This window comes from Ananas comosus, linkage group 4, assembly GCF_001540865.1.
Source record: "Ananas comosus cultivar F153 linkage group 4, ASM154086v1, whole genome shotgun sequence".
Lineage (NCBI taxonomy): Eukaryota > Viridiplantae > Streptophyta > Magnoliopsida > Poales > Bromeliaceae > Ananas > Ananas comosus.
The window spans coordinates 5,169,379-5,182,070 of NC_033624.1; the positions used below are offsets into that span (position 1 = coordinate 5,169,379).

General features: G+C 35.6%; 1 protein-coding gene across 1 annotated transcript; it reads left to right on the forward strand.

Moving 5' to 3' along the window:
* LOC109708780 lies at window positions 434–6,682 on the forward strand. Its single transcript, XM_020230602.1, has 6 exons — window positions 434–695; window positions 1,132–1,203; window positions 2,925–3,399; window positions 3,496–3,506; window positions 5,352–5,750; window positions 6,041–6,682. Exons 1-6 carry the CDS (start codon window positions 692–694, stop codon window positions 6,550–6,552), a joined length of 1,473 nt encoding a protein of 490 aa, XP_020086191.1. The 5' UTR covers window positions 434–691; the 3' UTR covers window positions 6,553–6,682.

Consider the following 12,692-nt stretch of genomic DNA (forward strand, 5'->3'; position numbering starts at 1 on the left):
TTATTATATCCTCATGGTTTGTATATTATGCCTTTTTTGCCCATTGATCGCTGTGAAATTCCCATCTATATCTGATAAAAATTAATTTTCGGATCCGAACTCAGGTGAGATCGGATCGGATCGGATCCGTTTTAATCCCTACCGTTACGTATCTCACCCATCCGTTTCCCGTCCTCCTCCTGCCTCCGGAGCCCTTTCTTGGATTCGGTTAGGTTATTACATACACAACTTTTCGAAAGGTAAATAATTAATTTCGTTGCAGCTTCTTATTTTATGATTGGATGTTGTGTATAATTGCACTGCTCTGAATTGTTTTTCTTTTTCTCTTCTAGTCGGTTTGGATCGAAAAGAAAAGAAAGTTAGAGGAATTTTATTATTTTTCCTCGTTTTTTTTTTTAGTTTTTCATTGTTTTGGTTTCAAGACAAACTAATTTTTTTTTTCGAAATATTTAAATTTTCCAGATTTTATAGAAAAACTACTGTTTCCATTTCCTTCAAAAAATAATCCGGGAAACGAAAACATTAATTTGTCATGAAATTTAATTTGACCATGGAAATTTGCGTAGATATCATCTCTTCCCTTCTTCTTCTTCTTCCCCCTTATTTTGGGTTGAGCAGGAGTTGTTGGTAATTGTCGCAGCTGCTGAAAAGAAGGAAATTCTGTCTTCACAAATCCTAATGCACATGTTGCATGGGTAGAGGCATTTGCTAGTTGTTGAAAATCATGATGTTTGTCATGTGATTTGATCTCTTAGGTGTGTTTATCTAGTGTTTCATGGGGCCCTCGGGTTGATATAATTGCTATTCGGTAGTAAATCGAGTTTAGTAAGAGTTGAAATATTAGTTCTGTTGTCGACCACGACAATGAATGTGCTCAACGTCTTGGAAATAGTACGTCTCACCTCTAAATGGTATGACGCCATTTTTCGTGCATAGTTCCAAAATTTAGCCCTAAAGTTAAGTAATAGAAACTCCTTAGCATCGTCTTTTTTGACAACGGGACTAGTATTTTAACTCTCGGTAAACTTAATTTAGTGCTGAGCTATAGTCACGTTAATCCAAATTTTTTCCTTAGATTTCGTGAGATGCAAATTGGTAGGATCTATGAAAATATTCTCTTGTGAATTACAGGACTTAATTGCCAATGTAGAGGTTGGAAAGTGGAGACGCCACCGAAAGTATCAGTTATGCAATCCACCGTATGTACGGGGGTCTATTTTCATTCCTATATGGTTTTTCTTAGGAATCTTTTCTTGAAGTAAACGGCAGTTCTTTTGATAGTTCTACAATAATCAAGCAGATTTTCATGAGAATAGTGACATGAGAGTTTTGATGATTGAACCCAAGAACTGTCGCATCAATCACTTTTCTATGAGAACAGCAACATGAGAGTTTTGATGATTTTCGAACTTCATACCATATATCCTAATTTTCATGGTCCTAATTAGCTTGAGATCTAAGTATCATTCGAACAAACAGTTAATTAGATAGGCCTGATGAGACCATGTTAAAATACTTTCTCTTCGAGCGTGCTTCTTTATCAATAGATTGCTGTTGTAATGTTTTATTGTACTTTTTAAATGACCTGAGCGTGCTGTTCTGTATAAAGTTTTTATACTTCTTTGGAAGTACTAGAGGGTACATAAGAAATGATCGTGATGTATTTTCATATCAATTTGGCATTATTTTCTAATCACTTCCTATGCGAGCTGTCTGTGGTGCTGTTTGAATCTCCGGGTGTTGTCTCAATCACTTGTTTATGAACTTTCTTTTTACTAGGTCCTTTTGTTTGCTACGTAACTGAGTCATTGGATCAGCGTGAATCAAGTAACGTGCTAGTTATGCAATACAATGATCTATAATGGATTAGACGCTTCATGATCCAGATCATACAGTACATAAAAGTATTTGACAATATTCTACAACTATGATCTTGCTGTGTTATCAAGATTAATGTTACTTTCTTGTCTGGATCAAGGATGGGGGATACTAACTACAGTTCAATAAGCTATATAATTAATACTCTCCTTATCCAGATGCTAGAGAAGCTATGTGATGGATCATTTGATCTGTGTAGGCCACATTAGAGTTTCTGTGGAGAAGACAATAACCAGGGCTTGCTTCATAGGATCTTTGATGGAAGCTTATTGAGTTGTTGAAGTGTTACGGTAGTGATATATAATATCATGAATATCCATGATTGTTCTATAAGGATATTGGGCAAATAGGAAACAATATGTGTGAAAACTTACTTTAGGTAAGATGAGAAAATTGAGGTAGAGGACTCTAGGCTCTAGATTGCTAGAAAAAAATGTACCACCGAAGATTAGTTGCACGAAAGCCTATCAAGATGGTTTGACAATTTGCAAGATAGGTAAGCTGGTGTATCACAAAGGAGGGGAATGCCAAAAGTGACATTAGAGGAAGTATCAGGAAGAGATATGATGATTAATTTCTGTCTTGGCAAAGAGAAACTTAGCTAAATGGGATATGTAGCTAACCATTGTTGAGGACAAAGTGTTTATTGCACAGTAGCATATATAATGGCTGATCACTCTAGGACTCATGCAAACCTTCCGAAGAGGGAAAAGAAATAAAAAAATCTGGCAGAATCATACCTTGACTAAATTTGAAGAAAAGGAAACTCGATAGGTTCTAAAACTTTCCTAAAAGGATCTTACTAGCTGTCTTTTTCGCATTTTCGCAGTTTTATTCATCTCTCAGATCTGTTAACTAGGTAATAATAAATGTGATTCCTCATGTGATTTAAAGCCAACAACTAATAACATATGAATTTCATATATTTATTTATGCATATAAAAGCCGCTTCTGCGGATTCCTCAGTAATCTTACTTTTTTCAGCACAGGCTTTGTTGTATTACGACTTCCCTGAGGTGCTTGATCATTCTAACTGCATCTTCCAGGCAAAGAGAGATCATTCCAACTGCATCCGGTGACAGTCATATCAATGGAGCCAAAAGCCAATGATCCGGATGATTTTATTGAATCTTCAGTTCTGTTAGATGAAACACAGTACCAGGAGGGTTACAGAGATGGTTATAATGATGGGTTGGTGTCAGGAAAAGAGGAGGGAAGGGAAGTTGGCTTAAAGATGGGTTTTCAAGGAGGGGAGGAGATGGGCTTCTATAGGGGCTGCATTGATGTATGGAACTCAGTAACAAGGGCTAACCCGGATGCATTTTCGTTCCGGATCAAGAACAGAATTGAGCAATTGGAGAAGCTTGTTGAGGGTTATCCTCTTCTCGAGCCAGAGAATGAACAAGTTCAAGAGATGATGGAGAAAATTAGGCTGAAATTTAGGATTATTTCAGCTAATTTGGGAGTTAGATTGGAGTACGAAGGGTCTCCTACATCTACTAGGGAAGTTCAGGATTTCTAGTAGTATCTTAAAAAGCACTCCACACTATAAAGTGTTGGTAGAGTGGTAGATTTAATTCCCTTTCTTTCATGTTAGAATGGGGATCTTGTGTTTAGTTACATAGTTGGTTAGCCAAATATTACATTTTAACTATCTTGACAATTGCCAACCGCACCGCTGCTGTGCTTTGATGGTCATATATTATGTTTTGCATATTTCACTGAAATTGAAAACTTAGGTGCAGAGCCACGGAGTTTTCTTTTTTAATTTTTCCCTCCTATTTTTCTTTTTCATGAGGTCAACTATAACATTATAACTCAAGAAGGGATTCACATTCATAAGACACAACCAGGATATTCAAACCCTTAACAAATGACAACCCTCTTGAGCAGTAAAACCCTTTACGCCTCGTGTTGATACTTCATTGAAGTGTGGATCAACATTTGCCGTAAGTGGACATTTTTATGGTCCAGGGAAAAGTTGTTCTTTAACTTTTTTCAGAATTTGCTTTCGCAGCTATGAAATATATTGACATTTATGCTGCATAAGTTTGTGGATATTAAAATTGAATGGATTTTGGTGGACTTTGGTGAGCTCCTGAAATTTACATTATTATCTTAATTTTCTTTTTTAAGTTATTCTGGGTCATATTTTTGCTTCTAATCTGGAGTTATGAACAGTAATGCTAAAATAGCAGTGAAAATGTATTGAAGGGTTCTTTGCAGGGATTTAAGTGCCGTGGCACGGGATCGTGCTGGAAACTTGCCGGCACGGTGCGTGCCGAGCCGTGCTAATGCGTGCCGGTCAAAAAAATTCTTATGTGCCGACACATAATAGCATGAGATATTTATTTTTTTTAGCAACAAAATATTTTAACTATTTATTATGTCTTTTTATCACATCTTTTGAACTTTATTGAAAAAATTATTTACTAATTTAAAGAATAGAGGGTTTTAAGCTGTGCCATCGGCACGGGTCTGTATCGTGCCGGTTTCTTATTGGCACGGTACTGCACGGTGGATACGGTCCGTGCCAACGGGCACTTAAAATCTTGGTTCTTTGTCATAGAGGTACTTCTGAATTAGTTACTGTTTAATTTTGAATTGTGTGATGCTAATGCTCTACTTCATCCTCTGCTACTCTCTGGCTTCTATCACGCACATAACTGTTTTTCTTTTAGTTTGGATAGTAATCGTATCTTCAGAAGACTTTCTGGTGATCCAAAAAACTGTTGTGTAAATCGGCTTTTCTTAGTTAAATGGAATCTGATAGTTTTGTGCATTTTGAATAAATTATTCATTAGCAGATAAAATACATGTAAGCCTGTGGTATATCATTACATGTATCATAAGTAATGTAACAAGGAGGCTGAAACTTACAAGTACACAGTTATAAATGTACTCATTTGCAGAACCACAGAATTTGATTATTTACATATTTGATTATAATAGAAAAAACAGAAGCCATGGTTTCAAACTATGTGAAGTTGATCACTTATTTATAAGTTGATGGATATCAATGTGGTTGTCATCTATATTTTTTCTTTTCTTTTCCTTGGGTGCTTCTTCTCTGACTTTTCAGTGATCAGCTGTGAAGGTTATCATTGTCTGTATTTACTTCGAACTTTGCAGTGAGGTCAAAACTAGCTAGTCCGTATGCCTTCTAATATCTCGCCTTTTATTATCGCCTAAGTTTATGAAATAGTTTCACTAAATTGCGATAACTTGGACATAGTATATGCTTGCTCCAGTAGTCTTTTAGTTGTTTGAAAATATAAACTGGTTCCCTTTCAAACCCTGGGGAACTGTCCTTTTAATTCTATTTTGGTTACTAAAACTCAATTTGCTAGCCCGTTGCACTGAGGAATACTGTCCACAAAAGCTTTTGAAAGATAAGATATGGGTATCTTTTGTCTTTCTGTCTTTATCTGCTCATTTTCTCATCTTGCAGCTTCTTTTGAAATTGTGAGAAGGTGAGGATATGCTCAAGTCTATGCTTACTTGTTGCAAAGTATATATATCCGAAAGCCGAAATGCTCTTGCCTTAGAATCGATCGAACAAGCCGCAAAACTATTTCCAGAAGCTCCCGTCATCAACAGGTTCAAGGATGAGAACTACAACAGAGTTGGCTACACACTCGTCTCGTGCTTTGACCCGAATTCTTCGTCCGAAGCCACCTCCTTGAAGAACGCAGTGCTCGGCATGGTTAAAGCTGCCTTCGACTCGATCGATCTCAGCTCGCACTGCGGAACACACCCCCGCCTCGGAGTAGTTGATCATATTTGCTTTCATCCTCTAACTCAAGCTTCGTTGGATCAAGTTGCCGATCTCGCAAAGTCTGCAGCAGCTGAAATCGGTCGGAGGCATCAAGGTTTTCTTCTTCTCTCAATTATCATTTTAAACCAGGCTTTTGCATACATTATATGCCACTGCACAATTGTCTAAAGAATTTTTGCATATCACACTCAAAATATCATTTTCCTAAGTTTATGGGCAGAAGTTAGTTTTGTATTTGAGAAGTTTACGAAGAGAGATGCATAAGAAGAGTTTTTATGGGCATATACAAAAATGAAGATTCTGCAGGATATATATCAGAAAATAGATAATTTTGCAGGGGCATGTTATGGTTGCCCAGCATGATCTTCTATTGATGTTATGCAGTTCCTACATTTCTATATGGAGCAGCACATGGGGAAGGGAGGAGCCTAGACTGTGTCAGAAGGGAACTTGGTTACTTCAAACCCAATTCATCTGGGAACCAATGGAGAGGTGGACTAAACTTGGGGCCCTTGAATCTAAAACCCGATTTGGGTCCAACCCAATTGACTCAATCCAAAGGAGTTGTGGTTGTCGGAGCTACCGGTTGGGTCGACAACTACAATGTGCCCGTATTTTCGACCAACATTGAGGTTGTAAGGAGAATTGCTCGGAAAGTGAGCGGGAGAGGGGGCGGGCTTGATTCGGTTCAGGCGATGGGGTTGATGCACGGGGAGGACCGGACCGAGGTGGCTTGTAATTTGCTTGATCCTGACAGAGTTGGGTCTGATCAGGTTCAGGCTCGAGTCGAGCGGCTCGCAGCTGATGAGGGTTTGAGTGCAGGGAAGGGCTATTTCACCGATTTCTCGCGAGAAAAGATTATTGAGTTGTATTTGAATGCCGCTTCGACTGTGTAAAAGGTCATTTTTGCAAGAATGATGGTAACCAAATAAATGGTAGAAAGGTACTAAGGCCCCTGAACTTTCGCATTTTTGTAAATAGATTATAAGCTTTAAAGTTTGCCAATTAGACCTAAATTTTATCAAATAGTTTAATATGCCTTTCTTGAAATTCAATAAGATAAGGAGAGTAAAGCTCATTGTTTCCTGTGGCTGGAACAGGTCCAGCTTGTGGTGCTTGCGCCTAATTTCTTTTCGGTTCAAAGGGAAACTGGAGAAGGTTTTGGATTAACAAAATTTGAAATTGCGCTAAATTAGGTCCCTGTACCAATCTTCGTTCGTGCCTACACTTAGGGGCCGTCTGGTTGCATATAGTTACAATTGTACGGCAGTTATAACTGTATACAAATACAAATTTGGTGTTTGATTTAATATATTTAAGTCCAACTGTTGCAGTATGAACTGCAGGAGGGGGTCCAACTGTAGCATTTGGAACTACGATCAAATTGGCCGCAGTTCCAAATGCAGCAGTTGGAGAGAATAATTTTAAACAAAAGGCAACCTTACCCCTTTAAATATTTTTTAAACAAAAAAAAATATTTTTTTACATTCGAGGTAATTTCATTATTATATATATAAAATAATAAAATTTTAAAAATTATTTCTCAACTGCATGCAACCAAACAAATTATTTATAATTGCAGCGATTTTTACTACATTCAACCAAACATGATGCATGCAATTATAACTATTGCATCTTCAATTATATACATTTCCAACTATACTGCACTTGTAATTACATGCAACCAAACGGCCTCTTAGGTACCGTTTGGTTCGGGTATAAGTAAGAACTAGCTATTACAGGGATAGGTGCAAGTATGGGGATAAGAAAAATAGCGTTTGGATGAAAATTGGGTTGTTTCCGGGAATAAGAACAATTTTAGATAATTTTATATAGAAAATGAAGGTGTTGGTGGGAATAACCGAGAACTACTATTCTCGAGTAAAAAATTAATGTTTGGATATAAAGGAGGGGATAAGGGTCTATTTCTATCCCTATTCCCTAACCAAATGGTGCCTTAAGCCGACAGGCTTATTAACAACCTCTGATTGAGGACCTGCATTTGCATTTGCCAGCCTGTAAGCCGCCTGAAAAGGTGTTATCCAGGGCTGAGCTGGCACGATTGCTGGAACAACAGGACTATTGTGCCGAACCGCAGGACTATGATTTGGAGGAAGCGCTTGACGAACATTTTGTCCTCCGAGCGGGTTCAGCACCGGAGGACCTTGTGGTCCTTCTTGTAATTGTTCGCTTCGGGCTAATATATGCCTAATGGGTGCTATCCCCCTCATTTGTATACAAATTCAGCTGCAGCCTGCAGCCGACACGGTACCACGTCTAAGCGGGTAGTATTATGTTGGTTGTTTCTTCTAGATTTTGGAGTACTCAGTTTCATTTGCTCGAGTGCGTGGATAAGACTCGGCTCTTGTTGAGCCAAATGTCCAACACTCTAATTCTGTAGGTAGTGCCGACTGTTGCTCGTTTGCATTTTCGGCATTACTCGCCTGTTCACTGCCTGATGGCCTAGGAACTGTTCGATTACAGAGATGCATTCCATCATTATTATTTTCAACGATATCTCTCTGAGCTCTAATTTCTTAGAAAATATAGAAAAAATTGAAAACTTTTACCTAAATATCCCACCGAGCATCCCAAAAATTATTTGCGGGAATCGAATGATTCTGAAACAGGTTGACCGAATCAATTGTTGACTAAATCAAAGCACTATTGATTGACGAATTACCTCAAAAGTTTGAAAAGAGATATGCTAAACTGAGTTCTTTTCTAAATACATAAAAGGTTTTTAGAAATAAGTCAAATTCAAAATTTTGTACATAGTAAGCTAGAGCCGAACTAATTAAACTTCATTAAAAATCTTAAGTAGTCACTCAATGTTACAAGGAAATAAAGGTGCGAGGGCTCGGGTTACAAAGTTCTTGGCTAAAAACTAAGGATTAAAGTCTAAGACTAAAGCTACTAGTAAAAAATTATGTAAATACTAGAAATGGAAAATGGTGGTTAAGGAAAATAGTGGTTAAAAAACAATGGTCTTCAATATAGTAAAAGACCTCCTTCTCAGGCAACTTTTCACTATTTATAGACTTATTACCTAATTTCAGTTGTCCTGCAGTTATCGGATGGTTCTTGCCTCGGAAAGTGCTCTACTGATATTCTTTCAGTTATGAAACCACTTCCTCGCCTTTCAATTTTTTCCGCCCAAAATATATTTGTCTTTTTACTCTTTTTTTTGCCTCTTGTTAGTTTACCACGTGTCATCTTTCTATTTGACCATATTAACTGAGCCGATTAGTTGGTACCGTATTTTTCTATGCCAACGCCACTTTAATTGGATAAATGATCGGAATTTCTCAGTTGTTGAACTTTTTGTATTTAGCAAAGAGCATTTGGCAGAATGTAAGATATGTTGGAATTATCTATTTTACACCATTACCCTTCAAAAAGCTCTTCTATATAGGCATAGTTTGGTATTGTGGTGGTTGCAAGTATCATTATTATGTTTTTGAGGACCTCANAATTATTTTTTATTTTATGTTATAAATTAAAGTGCAACGGTTACTGCCATTGAAGAAGTATGGAACTATATATATATATTTCTGTAGTGGCAGTTAGCTGAGCAGCTAACTCTAAGGTTATAGAGTCAAAAAAAAAAAAAAAGCTACAAAAGCAAATCTTACCAATAAACCTTTATTTAAATAAAAGAAAGGTAAATGCATATAAACTTATAAGAACTATGAACTATTTTATCTAACTTTTCAAAATTTTGATCTTTCAATTTATAATTATGATAATTATATGAAATATACTGACTAAATTTATAAACATAAACGACATATTCACAATTTGAATTCAAAATATCATTGACTGGCTTAAATCAAACAAATTGAAAGGTTGAGCGGTAAAATCAAAATTTGAAAGGTTGGATAGTCGAATCAAAATAGTCTATAATTCAAGTAAGATTTGTATGTTTTTATCTGAAAGAAAATTCTAAGTATTTGCATGATGGGTCCTTCTCAACTGGGTGGTGACCATTTGTGTGGTAGGATTTAGGACGGAACAAGTTGGGTCGGGGTCTAGGGTTGTAAGCACGAGGGGAGCGGTGGGGGATGATAGCGTGCAAATCCTTTATCCCATGTTCAAATCTGGCACAAGAAAACAATGCCTTGGCGGCAGTCACGCCGCAACAAAATTCCGAATTTGGCCTAATTTGGATTCAATTTTGTACATCATCCACGCCTCAGTGTACACAGTACACTTAGAAAGAAAAACAATATAACTTTGAAATAACAAGATGTAGATCCAAAGGTATGTGCGCGTACTAGCGCATGCAGAAGTATTATGTGCCTGTTTGGGGATAGCAACTCTCTCTGTGGAGGAACACGGCACAACTCAAGATCGACTCTGATACCAATTGGGTTACAAATCTCGTCAGATCCAAACCTAGATTATAATTATCAGGAGATTTTAGAAATGGATCATATGAGTTCAGCTCTGATACCAATTGTAATGACCCAACCTACTAGTAACAATAATTCGTTGGACCCAAACCATCAACCCAAAATGCTTAAGTCCAGTTAATATTACTAGCGTGAAGGTCTCATATATCCCAATCAGAATTATTTTGCCATTTGATAAAGGACTATTGGGGCGTTATACTTGGTTTGCGATATTTTTGAAAATTCCTAGAAATGTAGGTCGGGAATTAAGGATTCCAACGTTTGATTTGCCACAGAAATTCAAATCATAGAAATTTAGGATTCATAAATACTAATGAAGGGGCCCCGCACGATGCGGCGGGCGCAATGCAGCGGGAAGACAATATAACAGTAAATTATTATAATTATTAACATCACTTTTTTTTCTATTATATATTAATATTTTTTAATATTATTTGTCTTAATATTGAATAATTAAAAATTAAGGAATAAAATTAAAGTATATTTCTATCAAAAAAAATTTAAACCATAAAAAAAATATTGAGAGAAAAAAAATAAAAAAAAAGAAAAAATATAGGGTGCGTGAGAGAGAGTGAGAGAAAGGGGAAAAAAAGGTGTGTGAGAGATAATGAAAGAGAGAGCGGTAAAAAAAAAATGGATGACCCATCAAAGCCGCCCGCCAAACACGGGGAGGTTTCTATTAGGTTTATATATATTATATATAATATATATATATTATATATATATATATATATATATAAATAATATAAGGATGGCTGTAATGCTTATGAACCACTGAGCCCTCCGTGGCTTTCCACTTTGTTTTCGATGTTTCGGCTTTTCCGAATTCGACGAATCGGCTCCGTTAGAATTGATCTAGAGTAATTTGAAGTCCTAAAGAAAATAAATTTTTTTGTGATTTTCGATATCATTTGCCTAGTAATCGAAGGGGCTCAAAATCAAATAATTTTAAACGGCCTCGTGCTGAGCCGTTGAAAGTTTAAAAGCGTGTAGAAATATCAACTCCATTAAATTTTTGAGTAGAAAATTCTTATACCTATATAAAACAATATCATAATCTTTGATCTAAAATTTTTAATGTCATATCATCATATTTTGTAAGATTTTATTTCAGCCGTTGATTTTGAGCGACTTCGATCACTAGGCAAATGATATCGAAAAATCACAAAATTTATTTTCTAGATACTTCAAATACTCTAGATCAAGTCTAACGGAGCCGATTGTCGATTCGAAAGTCCGAACATCGAAAACAAAGTGGAAGCACGGAGCGCTCCATGCTTCCATATGCATACCAGACGCACTATATATATATATATATATATATATATATATATAGAGAGAGAGATATATTAGATAACATACATAAATTGAAAGATAAGAAATTCTTCACTTGAAATTTTAAATAATTTCATTTTTTTCAAAAAAATTTGTGTATACCTAAAATGTGGATAACATACTAATAATATATAGCTAAGTTGCGCATGCATCAAGATATCTATTTGAAGTTTCGGATTATTTATATCAAAATTGGCATGAATAATTCTTTAAAAAATTATGTGGGCACCACAACCCTCCAAAATAAGGAGAGGGTTTCTTTAGGATTACCAATCCATATATATTTTAGGGACTAAAGTAAAATGCCTACAAAATTTAAGAATCAAAATTGGCATGAAAAAAAAGATTAAATAGGCGATGACATAATAATTTCGATAATTTTAAAATATTTTTTAACGGTTGTTATTCTATCGCGATGAAATTAAAAGGTTTTAAAACTTAATTGCAAAAAAAAAAAAAACCAAAATAAAAAATGGTGGAAAGTTTGGGTAGTACTATGCAATTAATTCTAAAAAAATCTCCAAAACTTTGTGGGTCCCACAACCCCATAATAAGGGGAGGTCCTCTTTGAGTTCCAAATTATATGAAATTTTAATTTTGCTATCTATAGTAAAAATAAAAAAAAATATTTGTTGTAGGCAAAAATAAAAAAAAAAATATTGAGAGAAGAAAAATAAAAAAAAATAGTAAGAGAGAGAGAGAGTGTGTGTGAAAGTCTGAAGTATGAGAGAGAGGCGAAGAAAAAAAAAAAAAAAAAAAAAAAAAAAAAAAAAAAAGAGGTGGGACACACCGAAGCTCCCCGCCAAACGCGGGGAGGCTTCGGTTGGTTCCCAATTCATTGCATAAGAAATGGCATTTTCTAATCCCACAGAAGGTGAGAATTCAAAACCCTCCCCCCTCTCTATCCTTTTTTTTTTTTTCTTTTTTCATAGGAGTTTTATTGTAATGGATTAAAATACAGCTTCAATTAAGTTTGAAATTTATCACCTATTATGTACGTTAATAAGGATATTCCTGTATACTTTTTGATGTAATCCAATACACGGTGATGATATAATTCTTAGTATTCTAATATATATGCAAACCAAACAAAAAATATTTTTATTTTCTCATAATTCAATTCTAGATCATTTCTAAGAAATTAATTTTTTGTGGGAATTTTAAATCCATCGAATGAAATAGAACCTAATTAAGAAGGTAATCCGGTGCTGTGAATAATCCAACATTTTTTATAGAATTATATGCAAAATGAATCAAACACAGTAATACGTAAGCATTCCTGCAGA